This window comes from Equus quagga, chromosome 5 (assembly GCF_021613505.1).
Source record: "Equus quagga isolate Etosha38 chromosome 5, UCLA_HA_Equagga_1.0, whole genome shotgun sequence".
In the NCBI taxonomy this organism is placed as follows: Eukaryota; Metazoa; Chordata; class Mammalia; order Perissodactyla; family Equidae; genus Equus; species Equus quagga.
In genome coordinates, this window is record NC_060271.1 from 117,900,877 (window position 1) to 117,917,173 (window position 16,297).

At 39.7% G+C, this 16,297-nt stretch overlaps 1 protein-coding gene across 2 annotated transcripts in view; it reads right to left on the reverse strand.

Annotated features, from left to right (window-relative positions):
- Window positions 1-3,084: 3,084 nt before the first annotated feature.
- Window positions 3,085-16,297, reverse strand: part of HADHB (hydroxyacyl-CoA dehydrogenase trifunctional multienzyme complex subunit beta) — a 35,877-nt gene continuing 22,664 nt past the window's right edge. For both annotated transcript variants that reach the window (XM_046662529.1, XM_046662531.1), the window contains exons 7-16: window positions 14,010-14,097; window positions 12,692-12,879; window positions 12,169-12,349; window positions 11,477-11,598; window positions 9,060-9,139; window positions 8,939-8,986; window positions 8,153-8,240; window positions 7,702-7,776; window positions 6,198-6,362; window positions 3,085-3,617 (exon numbers count right to left, since the gene is read on the reverse strand). In XM_046662529.1, coding sequence (XP_046518485.1) covers window positions 3,582-3,617; window positions 6,198-6,362; window positions 7,702-7,776; window positions 8,153-8,240; window positions 8,939-8,986; window positions 9,060-9,139; window positions 11,477-11,598; window positions 12,169-12,349; window positions 12,692-12,879; window positions 14,010-14,097 — 1,071 coding nt within the window. In that variant the 3' untranslated portion in view covers window positions 3,085-3,581. The remainder of the gene's footprint in view (window positions 3,618-6,197; window positions 6,363-7,701; window positions 7,777-8,152; window positions 8,241-8,938; window positions 8,987-9,059; window positions 9,140-11,476; window positions 11,599-12,168; window positions 12,350-12,691; window positions 12,880-14,009; window positions 14,098-16,297) is intronic.

The following is a 16,297-nucleotide window of genomic DNA, read 5'->3' on the forward strand; positions in this document are numbered from 1 at the left end:
CCTTCTTTTGCTTGTGGATATCCAGTTTTCCTAATACCATTTGTTGAAGAGACTGTCCTTTCCCCATTGAACGGTCTTGACATCCTTGTCAAAAATTATATGAGCTCTATGACCACATATGTGATGGTTTATTTCTGGGCCTTTTTTTTAACTACTAACTAAATTCCACATTTTATTCAGATTTCACCAGTTTTTCCATTAATGTCCTTTCCCTATTTCAGAATCCAATCTAGGATGCCACATTGCATTTAGTTGTCATGTCTCCTTAGCCTCCTCTGCTCTGACAGTTTCTCAGTCCCTCATTTTTCATGACCTTGATAGTTTTGAGTACTGGTCAAGTATTTTGTAGGATGTCCCTCAATTTCCCGGTTTCTCTGATGTTCCATTTGACTGGGTTATGGGTATTTGGAAAGAATACCCCTGATGTGAAGGGCCCCTCTGATTACACCATGCCAGGAGGTATGTGATGTCACAGGACAGCACTGATGTTAACCTTGGTTGCTTGGTTAAGCTGGTGTTTGCCAGGTTTCTCCACTGTAAGGTTGCCTAGTTTCCCTTTTCACATCCATTCACTGGAGTGAGTCACTAAGTCCAGCTCACACTCAAGCAGGGAAGGGGCGTGCTCCACCTCCTGGAGCATGGAGTAGCTACATACACTATTTGGAATTCTTCTGCAAGAAAGATTTCTCTTTTCTCTTCCTTTAACTGTTTTAGGAAACATTTTTACCTCATGTAGGCATCCTAGAAATGTACTTAGTTTTGCTCGTTTTTTAACCTTTCCTGTCAATGAACATTATTTACAATATTTTGTTATTAAAGAGCAATGTTGCTATGAACACCCTTGTACATGTCTCCTGGTACTCGTGTGCAAGTTTTTTTTGGAAATATGCCTCAGACTGGAAATGCTGGGTCACAGACTGCGTGTCAAATTCAAATGTACAAGATAATGCCAGGCTGTTTTCCAAAGTGCTTGTATCAATCTGCATTCTCACCAGCAGTGTATGTAAGTTCCCATTGTTCCACATCCTAATCTACACTTAGTATTCTGTTTTGTTCAAGTTTACCAGTCTGGTGAGTATAAAATAGTATCTCATCATGGTCTTCATTTGGTTTGTCTTGATTACTAGTGAGCATCTTTTCATGTTTATTCCCCATTTGTATATTATTTTCTACAAAATGCCCGTTAATATCTTTCGCCCATTTTTTTAGTTATCTTTCTTCTTATTTATTTATAAGAATTCCTTATATATTCTGGGTCCTTTGTAAGATACAGATATATCATATTTTTTTTTTTTTTGAAGATTAGCCCTGAGCTAACTGCTGTGAAGCCTCCTCTTTTTGCCGAGGAAGCCTGGCCCTGAGCTAACATCCGTGCCCATCTTCCTCTACTTTATATATGGGACGCCTACCACAGCATGGCGTGCCAAGCGGTGCCATGTCCGCACCCCAGATCCAAACCGGTGAACCCTGGGCCGCCGAAGCAGAACGTGTGCACTTAACCACTGCGCCATTGAGTTGGCCCCTGGATTCATATTTTTTTCAGTGAATGCAGTACTGAGTAAAGAACCCTTTTCTAGGGGCTGGCTTGTCTTTTCATTCTATCAAAATAAGAACACAAGTTCTTATTTCGTCATAGACAAATTTATAGATCTTTTCTTTTATGACTAGCATTTTAAATGTCTTGTTTAAGAAATGCCTGTCTCAAGAGAACAGATTAGTGGCTTCCAGGGGAAAGGGGGGTCGGGGGTGGGCACAAAGGGTGAAGTTGTGCCCCTACAACACGACTGACAAACAATAATGTACAACTGAAATTTCACAAGGTTGTAAACTATCATAATCTCAATAAAAGTTTTAAAAAAAAGAAATCCCTGTCTCAAGCCAGCCCTGATGGCCTAGTGGTTAAAGTTTGGCATGCTCCACTTCAGCAGCCCTGTTTTGGTTCCTGGGCACAGAACCACACCACTCATCTGTCAGCAGCCGTGCTGTGGCAGTGGCTCACACAAAACTAGAAAGATTTACAACTATGTACTGGGGCTTTGCGGAGGGGGAAAAAACAGGAAGATTGGCAACAAGTGTTAGTTGTTAGCTCAGGGCAAATCTTTCCCATCAAAAATAAAAAAGAAGTCCCCTTCTTTCTCTCCCCAATCTAAGGTCATAGTGGTATTTTTTCCTAAATTTTAAAGTTTTTTTTTTTTTAATAGTAACTTCTTTTTTTTTTTTTTTAAAAGATTGGCACCTGAGCTAACAACTGTTGCCAATCTTCCTTTTTTTCTTTCTTCTCCCCAAAGCCCCCCCAGTACACAGTTGTAGATTCTAGTTGTAGGTCCTTCTAGTTGTGCTATGTGGGACGCTGCCTCAGCATGGCCTGATGAGCGGTGCCATGTCCGCGCCCAGGATCCGAACCAGCAAAACCCTGGGCTGCTGAAGCAGGGCAGGCGAACTTAACCACTCAGCCACAGGGCTGGCCCTAAATTTTAAAGTTTTTTAAGCTTTATATTTAACAATTTATCTAGAGTTGCTTTTTGTGACATGTATGTAAATATACTGGTTTTCAGTATTAAAAACTCACATTATGTTGAAATTACCAATGAAATCACAGGGAAATGATGCTGGGTCTGTCCAATGCCCTTTAAGAGGTCAGCTACTCCCTTGCCCAATCTGTCCCTGAACTGGAGGATGATTCTGATGGCCGGTAACGTTCAGAGACCTAAGCAACATTCACATAAATGGCCACAATTAAGACTTTTGCTTCCTCTAAGCACCAGCATACACGTGATTTAACGCAGTCTGGTTGTCAAAAAATGGAGAGAATTTTTAGTCTGTTGATCAAAATTTAAAAATTTCTTTACACTTCATTTAAATCCTGGCGAACAGCAGCATCTCCAAACAGTGAAATAAACTTACTTCACTCGAACAAGGGGGAAAAAAAGGGGTTCTTCTACAGCAGGACCCTCTTCATGTTCCTGGCAGCCTCACGGTTGACTCAACTGGGGAGAAGTTACAGATGAGCAAACAAAGGCAAAATCTGCCCCTAAGCCAAGAGAACCACCTGGTATCTCTAATAAAAAATAAGGCACACAGGTCTCCAATACTTCTCCACTTTATTAAGGTTAACCAACATGATATTTACGTAGCCAAACATTTACTGTAAGTTTTCAATGATGTTGAGATTCTGAATTATCTTCTCATAATTAAGTTAATTTAGGCACATTGGTTTGTATTTTATAGAAAACACTTATTGTTAGGTCACAAATAGGAATGGCACGATTTGCAAATGTTACAAAGATAATTCCAAATTGCAACAACTCATTTAGTCTTTAATGAAAATACAGACCAAAAACAATTGCTTAAACATATCACTGTGTGAGATTCTGGTGACTAAGAAATCCCTGGAAGAGCAGTAAGCCATGATTACTGGAAAGCGCAGAACACTGGCTAGGCTTCATTGCAAACAGAAGGCCACACATTTTGTTTTCCTAAGAGGAGCTAGGAACTAGAGAATGTCACTTAGTAATGCATTGAAATGGCATTGCCTAGTGTGAGTGTTGCACAGAAACTCCAGGTCACCTCTTCCTGATCTGTTATTTTGGATACGCTTCCACTATCATAGCATGGCCCTGTAAAGAAAAAAAAGTTCAGTTAGAGCATTGAAAGGTAACGAATCCAGTCAGTACAAAGACAGCAGAGAACAGTGAGAAAAGAATAGGTTTTGGAGTTTGGTCCTGGCTCTGCCATTCAAATGCTGTGCGATCTTGGGGAAATTATTTGCCATTCTGAACCTCAATTTCCTCTATGAAATGGGGCTCACGGTACCTATTTCATAGTTTTTGTGAGCATTAAATTAGATAGCACATAATATATGTGTGTGTGTGTGTGCACACACATATTTATATACATGCATCTATACATGTATACATATCTACATCAGAGTCTGTCTAGTAGTCTGATTCCTCATAGATGCTCCATAAATGCCTGCTATTAAAATGAGAAACCATGGGAACATTTTTTTACCTGTACAAAAATAAATATGATACAGTGAATGCCAAAAAAGTGAATTTCTAGATGAGAAAACTGAGGTTTTGAAAGCACGCTGCCTCAGCATGTCTTGATGAGCAGTGCTAGGTCTGTGCCCAGGATTCAAACCAGTGAACCCTGGGCCGCCGAAGTGGAGCACATGAACTCAACCACTGGGCCATGGGGCCAGCCCCTCCCACAAATATTTATTAAGCAATATAGTTTATAAGGCACCAAGCTGAACACTGTGTAGGTACATGGTTCCATCCTCAATCTAGTATACACTGCAGTGCAGGACAAACGGTTAAATGCCTGGAGAAAGGCAGATGCAAACAAAAAAGAACAGATGGGCAGGTTTGACTGGGGTTATGCCAGAAGGGCCCATAACAAGGCAGAATACTCCTTCTCCAGCTTTCTTTAAAAGGTATCGCTTTTGGGGCCGGCCTCGTGGCTGAGTGGTTAAATTCACGTGCTGTGCTTAGGCGGCCCAGGGTTTCTCTAGTTCGGATCCTGGGCGTGGACGTGGCACTGCTCATCAAGCCATGCTGAGGCAGCGTCCCACATGTCACAACTGGAAGGACCCACAACTAAAAATATACAACTATGTACTGGGGGACTTTGGGGAGAAAAAGGAAAAATAAAAAATCTTAAAAAAAAAAAAAGTATTGTTTTCATGTTCCAAAATCTTTTATATTGATCTAGATCAGCAGTTCTCAACTGGGGGGCAATTTTGCCCCCCACCCTCCTGAGAGGACAATTGTCTGGAAATATTTTCGGTTGTCCCAACTGTGTGTGTAAGGGGGTGTTGTTACTGGTATCTTGTGGGTAGACACCATGCTAAACATCCTGCAACACACAGCACAATGCCCTACAACAAAGAATTATCTGGCCCAAAAGGTTAATGGTGCCCAAGTTGAAAGCGTCTGGTCTAGATGCACAATGACAGCTTCCTCCTCTGACTGAATCAGGTTTGTATCACTCATTTGGCTCTTGATGAAACAACGCCAAGTTTAACCTAGTTTCTATGATGCATCATCCCCTCTCACCTCCCTATATTGTAAATTTCTAGAAGAAAGGTATTGGGTATTCTTTGTTCATCCACAAAAACATCTAGTACTGTGTTCTTTATACTCTATGTGCTAGATAAAATATTAGGGAACAAATGCTCAAAACCAAAGGACATTAACCCGTGTGGACCGTGTACTATGCACAGTGCTGTGTACCAGCTGCCGCCCTCGTGTAAGCCTGGCACAGAAAGACAGAGGGAGGCTCCCGTCCTAAGTGGCTACGGTTCTCTATGGACAAAGTTACACAGATTAAAAAATGCTTTTGATCATGAAGTCTAAAATGATCCAACCTATAAGTAAGTGATCCTTTGTTTCTTCAAAGTCTCTGAGGAGAAGCCATAAATAAAGGCTTTTGAAAGCAAGATGTTTATGCTTTTACATATTTGTTCATCTTGATCAACAACAGAAAATTTCAATAATCTGGAGGAAGACAAAATCTGTTTCCATCAGGGTTAAAAAGAAAAAAAAAAAAAAGATTACAGCCAGTCTTCCTTTTGGATTTTATTACCAGAGTGAAATGCTATAGCAGGTAGGAAGTTGTGTCCACAACGCAAGTGAGGCAGATAGGAAAAATCCAGAATTACAGAATTTCCCCCAGCTAAACAGCAATAAGTTATCCAGAGGTAAAGTAATTCTCCAATTAACGTATAGTTCAGTTCTCCAGAAAGGCAGTTTTCTTCATGGAGAGATTGTATAATTGAGGTCTCACAGTGACTAGATAAATGAATAAAATTTTATTATTAAAGAAGAAAACATATCAAAACGTTAATAACAATAGTGTCTGGTGAGGGGATTATAGGTGATTCTAATTTTTTCCTATATACTTTTTGTATTTCCACAATGAGCATATACACCTTTAAAAACAAAAATGTAAACACTATTTTAAGTTAAACAATAGCTTGGATTTAAATAGCATCTTCCTTCCAAAGTACTATCAGAATCAAAGTAGTACTCTCTATCCTACCAAAATATGCTGCTTTATTTCTGGCTGGCTGTCACCAGAAATATTGCTCAAGAATATTTCAAACTAAATTAAATCAAACATTCTTGGATGAGCTTGTTTTGTTTCAAAGAAAATGACTTTCGAGCAGCTCCTGTGAACCTGCTGTGACATACCTGCCCTCCAGCTGCACAGGCAGCCACTAAACCATACTGGCCTCCTTCCTTCCGTAATCTGTTGGCAGCTGCCATGACCAACCGGCAGCCAGTGGCTCCAAATGGGTGCCCCAGGGACAGCGATCCACCCCAGGTGTTAAACTTCTCCAAAGGAGGCAATCCAACCTGGCTCCCAAAACAGACGCAAATATAAAGATGAGTTTACTTAAGAATCAGGATTGAAACAAAAACACAACCCGCTAACTGGGAAAAAATATTTGCAAGTCATATATCTGACAAAGGCTTAATATCCATAATATATAAAGAACTCACACAACTCAACAACAAAAAATCAAACAACCTGATCAAAAAATGGGCTGGAGACATGAACAGATATTTCTCCAAAGAAGATATACAGATGGCCAATAGGCACATGAAAAGATGTTCATCATTGCTGATCATCAGGGAAATGCAAATCAAAACTACACTAAGATATCACCTTACACCCATTAGAATGACAAAAATATCTAAAACTAATAGTAAACAACTGTTGGAGAGGTTGTGGAGAAAAAGGAACCCTCATACACTGCTGGTGGGAATGCAAACTGGTGCAGCCACTACGGAAAACAGTATGGAGATTCCTCAAAAAATTAAAAATAGAACTACCATACGATCCAGCTATCCCACTACTGGGTATCTATCCAAAGAGCTTGAAGTCAGCAATTCCAAAAGTCCTATGCACCCCAATGTTCATTGCAGCATTATTTACAATAGCCAAGACATGGAAGCAACCTAAGTGCCCATCAACAGATGATTGGATAAAGAAGATGTGGTATATGTATACAATGGAATACTACTCAGCTGCAAAACAGAACAAAATCATTCCATTTGCAATAACATGGATGGACCTTGAGGGAATTATGTTAAGTGAAATAAGCCAGATAGAGAAGGACAATCTCTGTATGACTCCACTCATATGAGTAATTTAAAAATGTAGACAAAGAGAACAGATTAGTGGCTACCAGGGGAAACGTGGGGTGGGGGGTTGGCACAAAGGGTGAAGGGGTGCACCTACAACACGACGGACAGACAATAATGTACAAGTGAAATCTCACAAGATTGTAACCTATCATTAACTCAATAAAAATTAAAAAAAAAAAAAAAGAATCAGGGCAGGCTCTTAGTAATAGGAAGTAACAGGGATAGAGGGAAATAACTAACAAGACATATCACAAATTATTTTACTGCAAAAGAAAGAAACTCTAGATCAATTCTAAAAGCCAAGGGTCCATTTATTTTTCATCCAACATCATCTAAGAGAAGAACAAAAGACAACCCAGAATTTTGCTTTCATGTCTTCTAAAGAATTTCCAGGAACTATTTTCAACTAGGAAATAAATATATTTAGTGAGACACAAAATTCTTCATAAGAAGCTTTCCCCTCTATATTTTTATTAGCAAGTAACTAAGCTCAAAATATTAAAGTGCTTTGGAAATTCAAACATGTTTTTAATCAGAAACTTACCTTGGTTTTTCTACCCATGTAGTTTTGTGCAAACCAATCAGAATCCATGGCTTTAAAATTAGCCAAGATCTGACCCTAGAAGGGAAAATAATTCAATAAGGACCTTGTTATTAATGTTCGTTAAGGCTTTTTTTAGGCATGAGTTTGTCTAACTTTAAAGTTGAGCAAATCTTTAAATCAGTTTTCAGCAAAAATTTCCCAAAGAAACAACTTGGTACTTTAGAAGGGCCTCTAAGAGAAAGCCTCAAAAAGGTACATTTTTCAACAATGCATGTGTGGTCCTCAGTTCCCTCCTCTTACGCCCCTTCCAGCAGAGCAGGTCATTTCTTCAAATATAAAACTCCACTCCTGTTTTGCTCATATTACAAACTACATCTTGTTCTCTCCCACAAATACAGACTACTTTTCTTATGATTATAGATCTTTGATAGGTGTCTTTAAAATGACTTACTGAGAAAGCTTCATGAAATTCAAAAGCATCAACATCATTCAATGTTAACCCTGCCTTTTCTAGAACTTTTGGAGTAGCATATGTTGGTCTGAAAAGAAAAAAATAAGTACTATGTTAAAACTTGTATTTTTTAACCCAAGACCTCCTTCATATTCCTCACACTGAGTTTTACAGAGGCATTAGAACGTCCTCTGCTCATTCACTGACTCTATGGTACAAATACTGACCAAGCGTTGGGGATACAACGGTGAACTGAACAGACGTGGCTCTGCCCTTATGCAGTCTATGTTCTGGAGTCAGAGAAGCAGACGGTAAACAAGTAAACAGTGAAAGAGAAGGACAGACTAACAATGTGAAGAGCTAGAAGAACACGCAGTTCAAAGGGCGAAGCCCAGGAAAGGGCTAGTTTGAAGGACACCACGAAGGCCAGTGAGGGTGGAGCCTTGTGAGGGAGAAGGCCATTGTCCAAACCTGAGGAGCCTTTTCTAAAAGGCTGCTCTGCAGACTGTGAGGCAGAGTGTAGCAATATGAAATAATGCTTATGACAGCTTAATGAAGAAAGAATACTAAGTTGCATATACATTATAAGTAGAAATGTATAGGAAAAAGTGGAAAAGAATTCAAAACTATAAAATGATATATGAACATAAAAGACTATTATTTTTTAAAAATCCAACACACAAACCAATTATGAACTCAGGGCGTAACATACTTTAAAATCCGTGTAACAAATGTGGGTAATCAAAGATTCTTGATTATAGTCCAGGGATATACACTGCTACCTACCCAAGTAAAAGCTGATCTTTCGGATCCTGGGACACATACACAAAATCCCTAGGTGAAGAACAGAGGGGTTAGCTCCAGTAATAAAATAAAGAAACCAGAGGCAATTTCTTTGAAGATTTACCTCAAATATGCCTTGGGCTTATAACCCATGGCCAGAGCTTTTTCCTCTGCCATGATCAGCATTGCAGATGCACCATCAGTCTGAAAGGTTAGCCAGAACAGTAATGTTAAATTCTTCAGCCAGTCTGGAAGTCTTTCTACCATCTTCTATGTCCTGCTGCTAAACCTATCAACTAATTACACAGTGATTCTATATAACAAAATCTTTCATTTTATCCATCAAGTCACAATTCAAACACACACACTGACCCATTTTTGAGGATGAGGGTAGAAGAGCCTTTCAAAAAGTACCATATTATCAAAATGGGTCAAGAAAATAGGTAACTTTAGAAATACGTATTCACAGTAAACTTAAACCAAAAGTTTTTTGATTTTGGTATAGAATATGAGGAATTTTATGATTTAAAACAATTTCTTATTTACTTATTTATTTTTACATTTTTGAACTGTTTCTCGCCTGCTTCCTGCCTGTGGCTTCTGGGTGATTTTCTTCTATTTATAGACTCTATAACAAGCAAACCAATGGGAGAAGAAGAAACAAGGAGGCAGCTGAGAACATTAGAACCACGATCTTCTCTCTGGACATATCCCATGTGCTTTTCCCAATTGAGAATCGAGAAGTTGGGGGAAAAAAGAGGTACCACTGAAAAAAGACCTTTATCATTACTTCAAAAGAAAGAGCTCCAAAAATAAGAAAAAATAAAAATCCAAAATTCCAAAGAAAAGGGAACTAACTAGTCCATAGAGTCCAAAACAATTTCTACTACATTCTAGCATATTTTTATAACTCAGTAGCCCTGAAGACTATGTAGCCATCTCCAATAGGGCAGCCATAAAGTCTGGAAACATAGGTGACTATACGTAATAAGTGGTTTATGGACATTACATTAATAACATGTTCAAAGTGTTACCGTGCAAAATTGCAACGAATGTGGTGCATTAATACATTTCTAAAAATCCACGTATCTGCACTATGTTGCCTCTGATAATTTGTGCTTCTGGTTTTCAATGAATAAACCTGCACCTTTAGCACACCCCAGAAGTAATCAAGTGGGTTCAGATCTGGCAAGAATGTAGCCCATGCCATATGGCCCTATCATCCAATTTGTTTTTGGAAATGATCAACTAACGAGTCCGTCACCACTTGGGCTTAATGGGGTGGTACATCATCCTGTTGGAACTACTCCCAGCACTCTTCCCATAGCCCAAGGGCAGGCATTAAATAGTCACTTACGGAGGGCAAATATGTCAAACATTCGCCTATATTTCAGACTTTATGTCTGGGTAGGGGAGTTATATTGTAAAAGAAACACTGAATAGACAGAAGATGACACCCAAGGTGGTAGGAGAAGGGAAACCACATCTTACAGGCAGAAGCAGAATCAACAGGGATGTTTAATTGAGGAAGAACCAAAAAGGCAAGGAAGGATGTGAAGTCAGCTACAGATAAGCAAACAATAACAATAACAAAAAAGGAGGGTAGATTTATTCCATGGCGCTTTGAGGAAAATATAATATAAATTATTACATTTATATTTTATAAATACAAGATATAAATACAAAGCATCCTTTTCTAACAATGAGATCTAGAAGAGGTGTCTTGTCACTCCTTCTGCCTACTTTCCACGTCTTACACGACCCCCTAGATTCACACCCTCTGCTCGCACCAAGCTTCTCCCCAAAGAAGCCTTTGCTCTCACGCCTCCCTGATTTTGCACTTGTTCGCTCTGCCCAGAACACCTTCTGCATGCTTCTTGAACTGGCGTGTACTCATCCTTCAAGATTCGCTGCTCAAGTGTTACCTCCTTTGAGAAGGCTCTCTGACTCCCCCATCTACGTATTTTCTCCAGTAGCCCCTGTTCACAGCCATTACAGCACTTTCTCACTCTATTACAATCACCTGTTCTTTTTAGCTCCAGTGCCTAGCATAGACAAAGTTTTTTGACTGGTTAAGTGCCTGAATACAACAGCTTTTTGTATGAGAATGGTGACTTCTAAGGCCTTAAAAACTATGATTCTATTTTAACATTATCTTTGTAATGAATAACTATATATATACATTTTTTTTTTTTTGAGGAAGATTAGCCCTGAGCTAACATCCGCTGCCAATCCGCCTCTTTTTGCTGAGGAAGACTGGCCCTGAGTTAACATCCATGCCCAACTTCCTCTATTTATACGTGGGACTCCTGCCACAGCATGTCTTGACAAGCGGTGCATAGGTCCACACCCGGGATCCAAACCAGTGAACCCCAGGCCACCGAAGCAGAATGGGTGAACTTAACCCCTGTGCTACCAGGCCAGACCCATGAATAACTATGTTTTTAAGCCTCTATTCATAATACACACATTTAGATCTAGAATGGCTTTTCTATCAAAAGTACACAAATACGAAAGTCACTAGTGAACACACATAGTTACCAAGAAGGAAGAATTTGCAGCTGTCACTGTGCCATAGGGCTTGATGAACGCAGGTTTCAGTTTGGCCATCTGCTCCAGGGAGGAAGGGCGAATGCCATTATCTTTGGTAACTGTATCTTTTCCTATAAAAATATGAACTTTTTAATGCTAAGGAGCTACAAGCATTATATATCTTCTCTAGAGAAATATGTTTTAAAAACTACAAGAATGATTGAAATGAAAACCATACCTATTCACTAAAAAGAAAGCCTTTTACGGTTATCAAGATATTACCAAATTTTAAACTAAACTCTTACGGTATTTGAGAAATCTAAATGTTAAAACTAAATGATTTAACAAAAAAATGGACACTCTAATTTCTTAAGTTATTCATTCACACTTAGCTATTCTATACAGAGGCCACATGAATGAAGACTTCAAAAACAGGCATGTACATAAGAACTAAAATGTATCAGGAAGCTCTCAAAGGAGACTCTTATAAAAAGTTCTCTTTTTAAAATGTTTACCTATTGTTACAACATACACTGAAACTTGAGTTCATATTTAAGAATAAAGGCTGAGTATTTTGGAAACAGAACCAACATATTTACTGAAAAGCCATTTGGGGTTTTTGGAGTTTTAGGAGCAATTCAGAAGTCCCTAACAAATATCGCTATGCATTCCCCTTTACAAAGTTGAGCAAACCGTTTTACCTGGGACTTTGAAGGGGACAACATCAGAAAGGAGTCCTTCATCCTGTGCCTTCTTGGCCAGGCTGTGCGAGCGCAACGCATACTCATCCTGCTCCGTTCGAGAAACAGCGAAGGCAGCGGCCAGTCGGTCTGCAGAGTGGCCCATGGTCTCACTGGTGGAAAACTCGGCCACCGCAGGGAGCTGAGAAAGGCGACAGACAGGATCAGGTGCCCTGTTAACAGGTGTTACACCACATCTAGGGTCATTTGGGTTATTTGGGAGAGTTGAAATCTACTGTCAATCAAGACCAAAACAAGGAAGTTCTCTGCGAGCAGGGCATCTCTAAAGAGGGCTTACAAATTCTCTAACCACTATCCTTTTTTTTTCATCATGATCAAATAATTAACCCTTCCCATTCTATAACTAACAGAATCTACAACTATTAGAATATAACTGAACCCATGCTGTCTCACCTAATTCTAAATCTCTGCAGTGGGATGCTTTGGACACATAAGTCTTTATAAAAGAGTTCACAAGTCTTACCTCAGGCGACAGGAAATTCAGTCTGAATTTAGAGAGTAAAGATAGTCTCTGACCCAGAGTCTTGGCCTTATTGAGATCAAGCAGCATTTTCCTCATTTTCCTCGAATGACGAATAGGGACGTCGGACATTAACTCTACACCACCGGCCACGACCACATCACACTGGCCAGAAGCAATCAAGCCAACACCTACAGGGCACAGGTCATATGTACAGAACATCTTCTGTAGGAATTAACTGACCATTGATAATTTAAGCTTCTTGCTTAAAAAGCTGTATGATCGTTATCAGCATTGTACAACATCTGTAATTAACATTTTTATCTTTTCAGAGGGATTAAGATAATTTTTTTAAATGATTAAAACCACATTCAGTGCATCAGAGGAAAACAAGTTTCATTCAGGACATCACTTCCAGAAATATCCAGTGGCCCAATAAATCATATTCTAAACCAGAATTTTGGGCATATTTTGTACGCGTCCAGCTTTAGTTTTCAGAATTTTTTTTTTACTACAAAGGGAATTTCAATTTCTCCTTAAGAAATTCTGCCTTTTGAGATGTAAGGCAGCCCCCTCCCTCTTTAAGGTCACTGGCCACTCCCTCTTTAAGGCCAGTATTCTGTGGCTCTAACTGGGAGTGGTCACACACTGGGAAGAGTGGAGAATACCCTTGACATTGTCTCTGTCTTCATTCCCTGCCACCCATGGGGTAGGCTGCCCAACCTGGCCTTGATGTTACTAAGAGAGCACATGATTACTGTATCTTTCAGGTTTCCTATCTTTTCACAGTAAGGGCTGATGCTACAAAATGTCCCACAATTTTGCTCAAGTTCATTAGGAGAATTTGTAACTAATCATAAAGATGCCAAGGATGTGGGGAGACAGTAGAAGAAAGAGTTGTACCATCTAAAGCAGGGATTTATCACTATGGCGATGGTGCAGGGAGGAGCGCCACAATCTTCGTGGCGGAGTATCATCTTAGAATCACCCAGGTTTGAAACCTAGCAGGTTATAAACTATTCATGCCTCAAATTCAGAAGCCCCTTCTTAGAGACATACTCCTCCAGTTGATAATCCTGTTGCAGCCAGCCACGTTACTGATGGAGAAACTACATGAATGGCTGTCTTTCTCAGATATGGAGAGCAAGAAAAGTTTGAGAAGTACTGTCAAAAATAAAAAACTTTAAATGCCACCTTATTTTCTAAAAAACACAAATTCAGAGATCCGTGTTAATCATTTACTTCCCTTGAGTACTTTTTTATGATCATATAAAAGATAAAGGAGAATGAACCAGTACCTTCTACTTTTAAATAAACATACCTGTGGTCATGGCTTGGTTGGCAGAGATGCAAGCCATGGTGACAGTGTGAGCAGGAGTTTTATCAGAGAAGCCAGCTCCAAGGGCAGCCTTCAGGAAATAACCGTGAATGAAATGGTCACTCACAAAGAAATGCTACATGCAAATGATGCTTTGAGTACTAGTTCACTAGGTGGTAAATCAGAAAAGCGTTTGAGTTTAATACTCCACAGAGTAATATTTTAAAAAAAATTAAGCCCACCCAGAAATGGTTTACTAATTTTTCATCTAGCCATTCATTGACAAGCCATCTGCCAAATTCCTGGCAGCTATTTTCTAGTGTGGTACACAGGGCTGCATACTCTTCCATCTCACCTAATTTCTTAGCAATGCTTTTCTCAGAGCCTTCAAATATACAATTTGATTTTAACTTGCTTAAATTTTCAAATAAACCTACAGTTAATCTGTTAAATACTGTTGAGGGAGTGATGAACTATATCACGGGGTGAGGTCTTCACGATTGTGTTCCTACAGTTGCAAGGCTCAGTAGTAAAGCCAAAGTCATCAAATATGAAAACAATTTCTACAGAATAGACCACTCACAAACAGAGTTCCCACTCAGGTCCCTGCCCGCTTTACACTCTACCCCCACTGTCTGTCACTCTCTCTCACTGGCTGTCTGATTCTTCAGACAGTGCACTGTGGATCCGATGCAAAGTCAAACTGCAAAACTTGACAAATATGCAAGAGCTCAAGTCAGTGAAACAAACTTTGGAAAACTGCCTGAGCCACAAATGAGCCTCTGACAAATAAGGTTTAGACGAGTTAACAACTGGAAAAGAGAAAACTGGCCAGGATGATGACACATTAGGTGTTTCAAAAGAGAACAGTTTAAGAAACCTTGAAAAAGACTTAGGCCCTCCATTAATCTTGCAAAATGGCCTCTATTATTGATGAGGATTTTAGGCTGGTTACTTTTAAAACTGCACATGAGAAGCAGGCTCCAAGGACTGGAATTTTGCTTGCCCTTTTGAGAGACATTTGCATTTGTGAAGGAAGGGGGGATGACCTTGTAGGGACCTGAAATTGGCCACCCCAGGATATGTCTCTTTGGCATCGGGATTGTTTGGGGCTGAGTGCTTTTGATAAACTGGGACAGGGAAGGAGGCTCTGAGGAATGGAACTTGCCCTTGTTGGGACACATTTATATTTGTAACGTAAATCTCTATCTGTAAAAGGTGCCTCCCTCTCTGTACCAGGAAGAAGAAGGGAGATGACCTTGTCCCTAGAAACTCTTAAGGGGGAAGGCAAGAACTTAATTTGGTTGCTGTCTGGCAATCTCATGTAACTGATTTAGGTTGGTGGCTTCTAACCTTTCTAACCTTTACTTAATCCGATTTGATTCTTGTCTAAAAGTCATGGGATCACCCAATGACCAGACCCCACCTGCACTGATACCATTTTAACTTTTTTTTCATGTTCTTTCCTTTGTCTTGTGAAGAGATGACTCACGTACCCATGCCTTATAAAATTAGCCCTAACCCTCAACTCGGGGCAGCAGCAGGAGCTCTGCCTGCCCATGGGTCCTGTCCCCATGCCAGCGGGGGCAGCAGCAGCGGCTCTGCCTGCCCATGGGTCCTGTCCCCATGCCAGCGGGAACAGCAGAAGCTCTGACTGCCCATGGGTCCTGTCCCCATGCTATTCTATACTATTCTCTAAATAAAAGAGCACTACTGCCAGATCTTAAGAGTCTAAGAAATCTTTCTTTCGACTCCTTGGCTCACCGACCCCGCATCATTATGATGGCACAGTAAAAGTCAAATAGGAAATGAGGACATCTATTATTTTATTATATTATTTACTGGGGAAATTAAGCTGCCAAAAAACCAATCAATGACTGATTCCAGTTTTGTTTATGAGAAGAATTAATGGATGGGTGAAACAATAAAACGCTACTTATTTTTATAGTACTAAAGTTTCACTTTAAAAATAAAGCTCCCAATGCCTTCCCCACCCCGCAACACCGCCACTATTTACTACGACATTCTGATCCCCATTAGAGGATTTCATTTTCAGTGGCCTTTTCTGAAACTATTTAATTAACCTCAGAATGTGAGATCTCCCATAATCTGGTTAAAAAAAAAAAAGTTTCCAAAGTCGAGATCAAAGAGGTTCAACGTTTCTCAACTGTTTTTTACCTTTATATTTACACTACTTACATGATCTATAGGAACAGAAATGTGTTACATAGCATACGTATCTTATCTGATCTTTACAGGTAGATCTGATACTAAGGGCCCAACCTACTTTG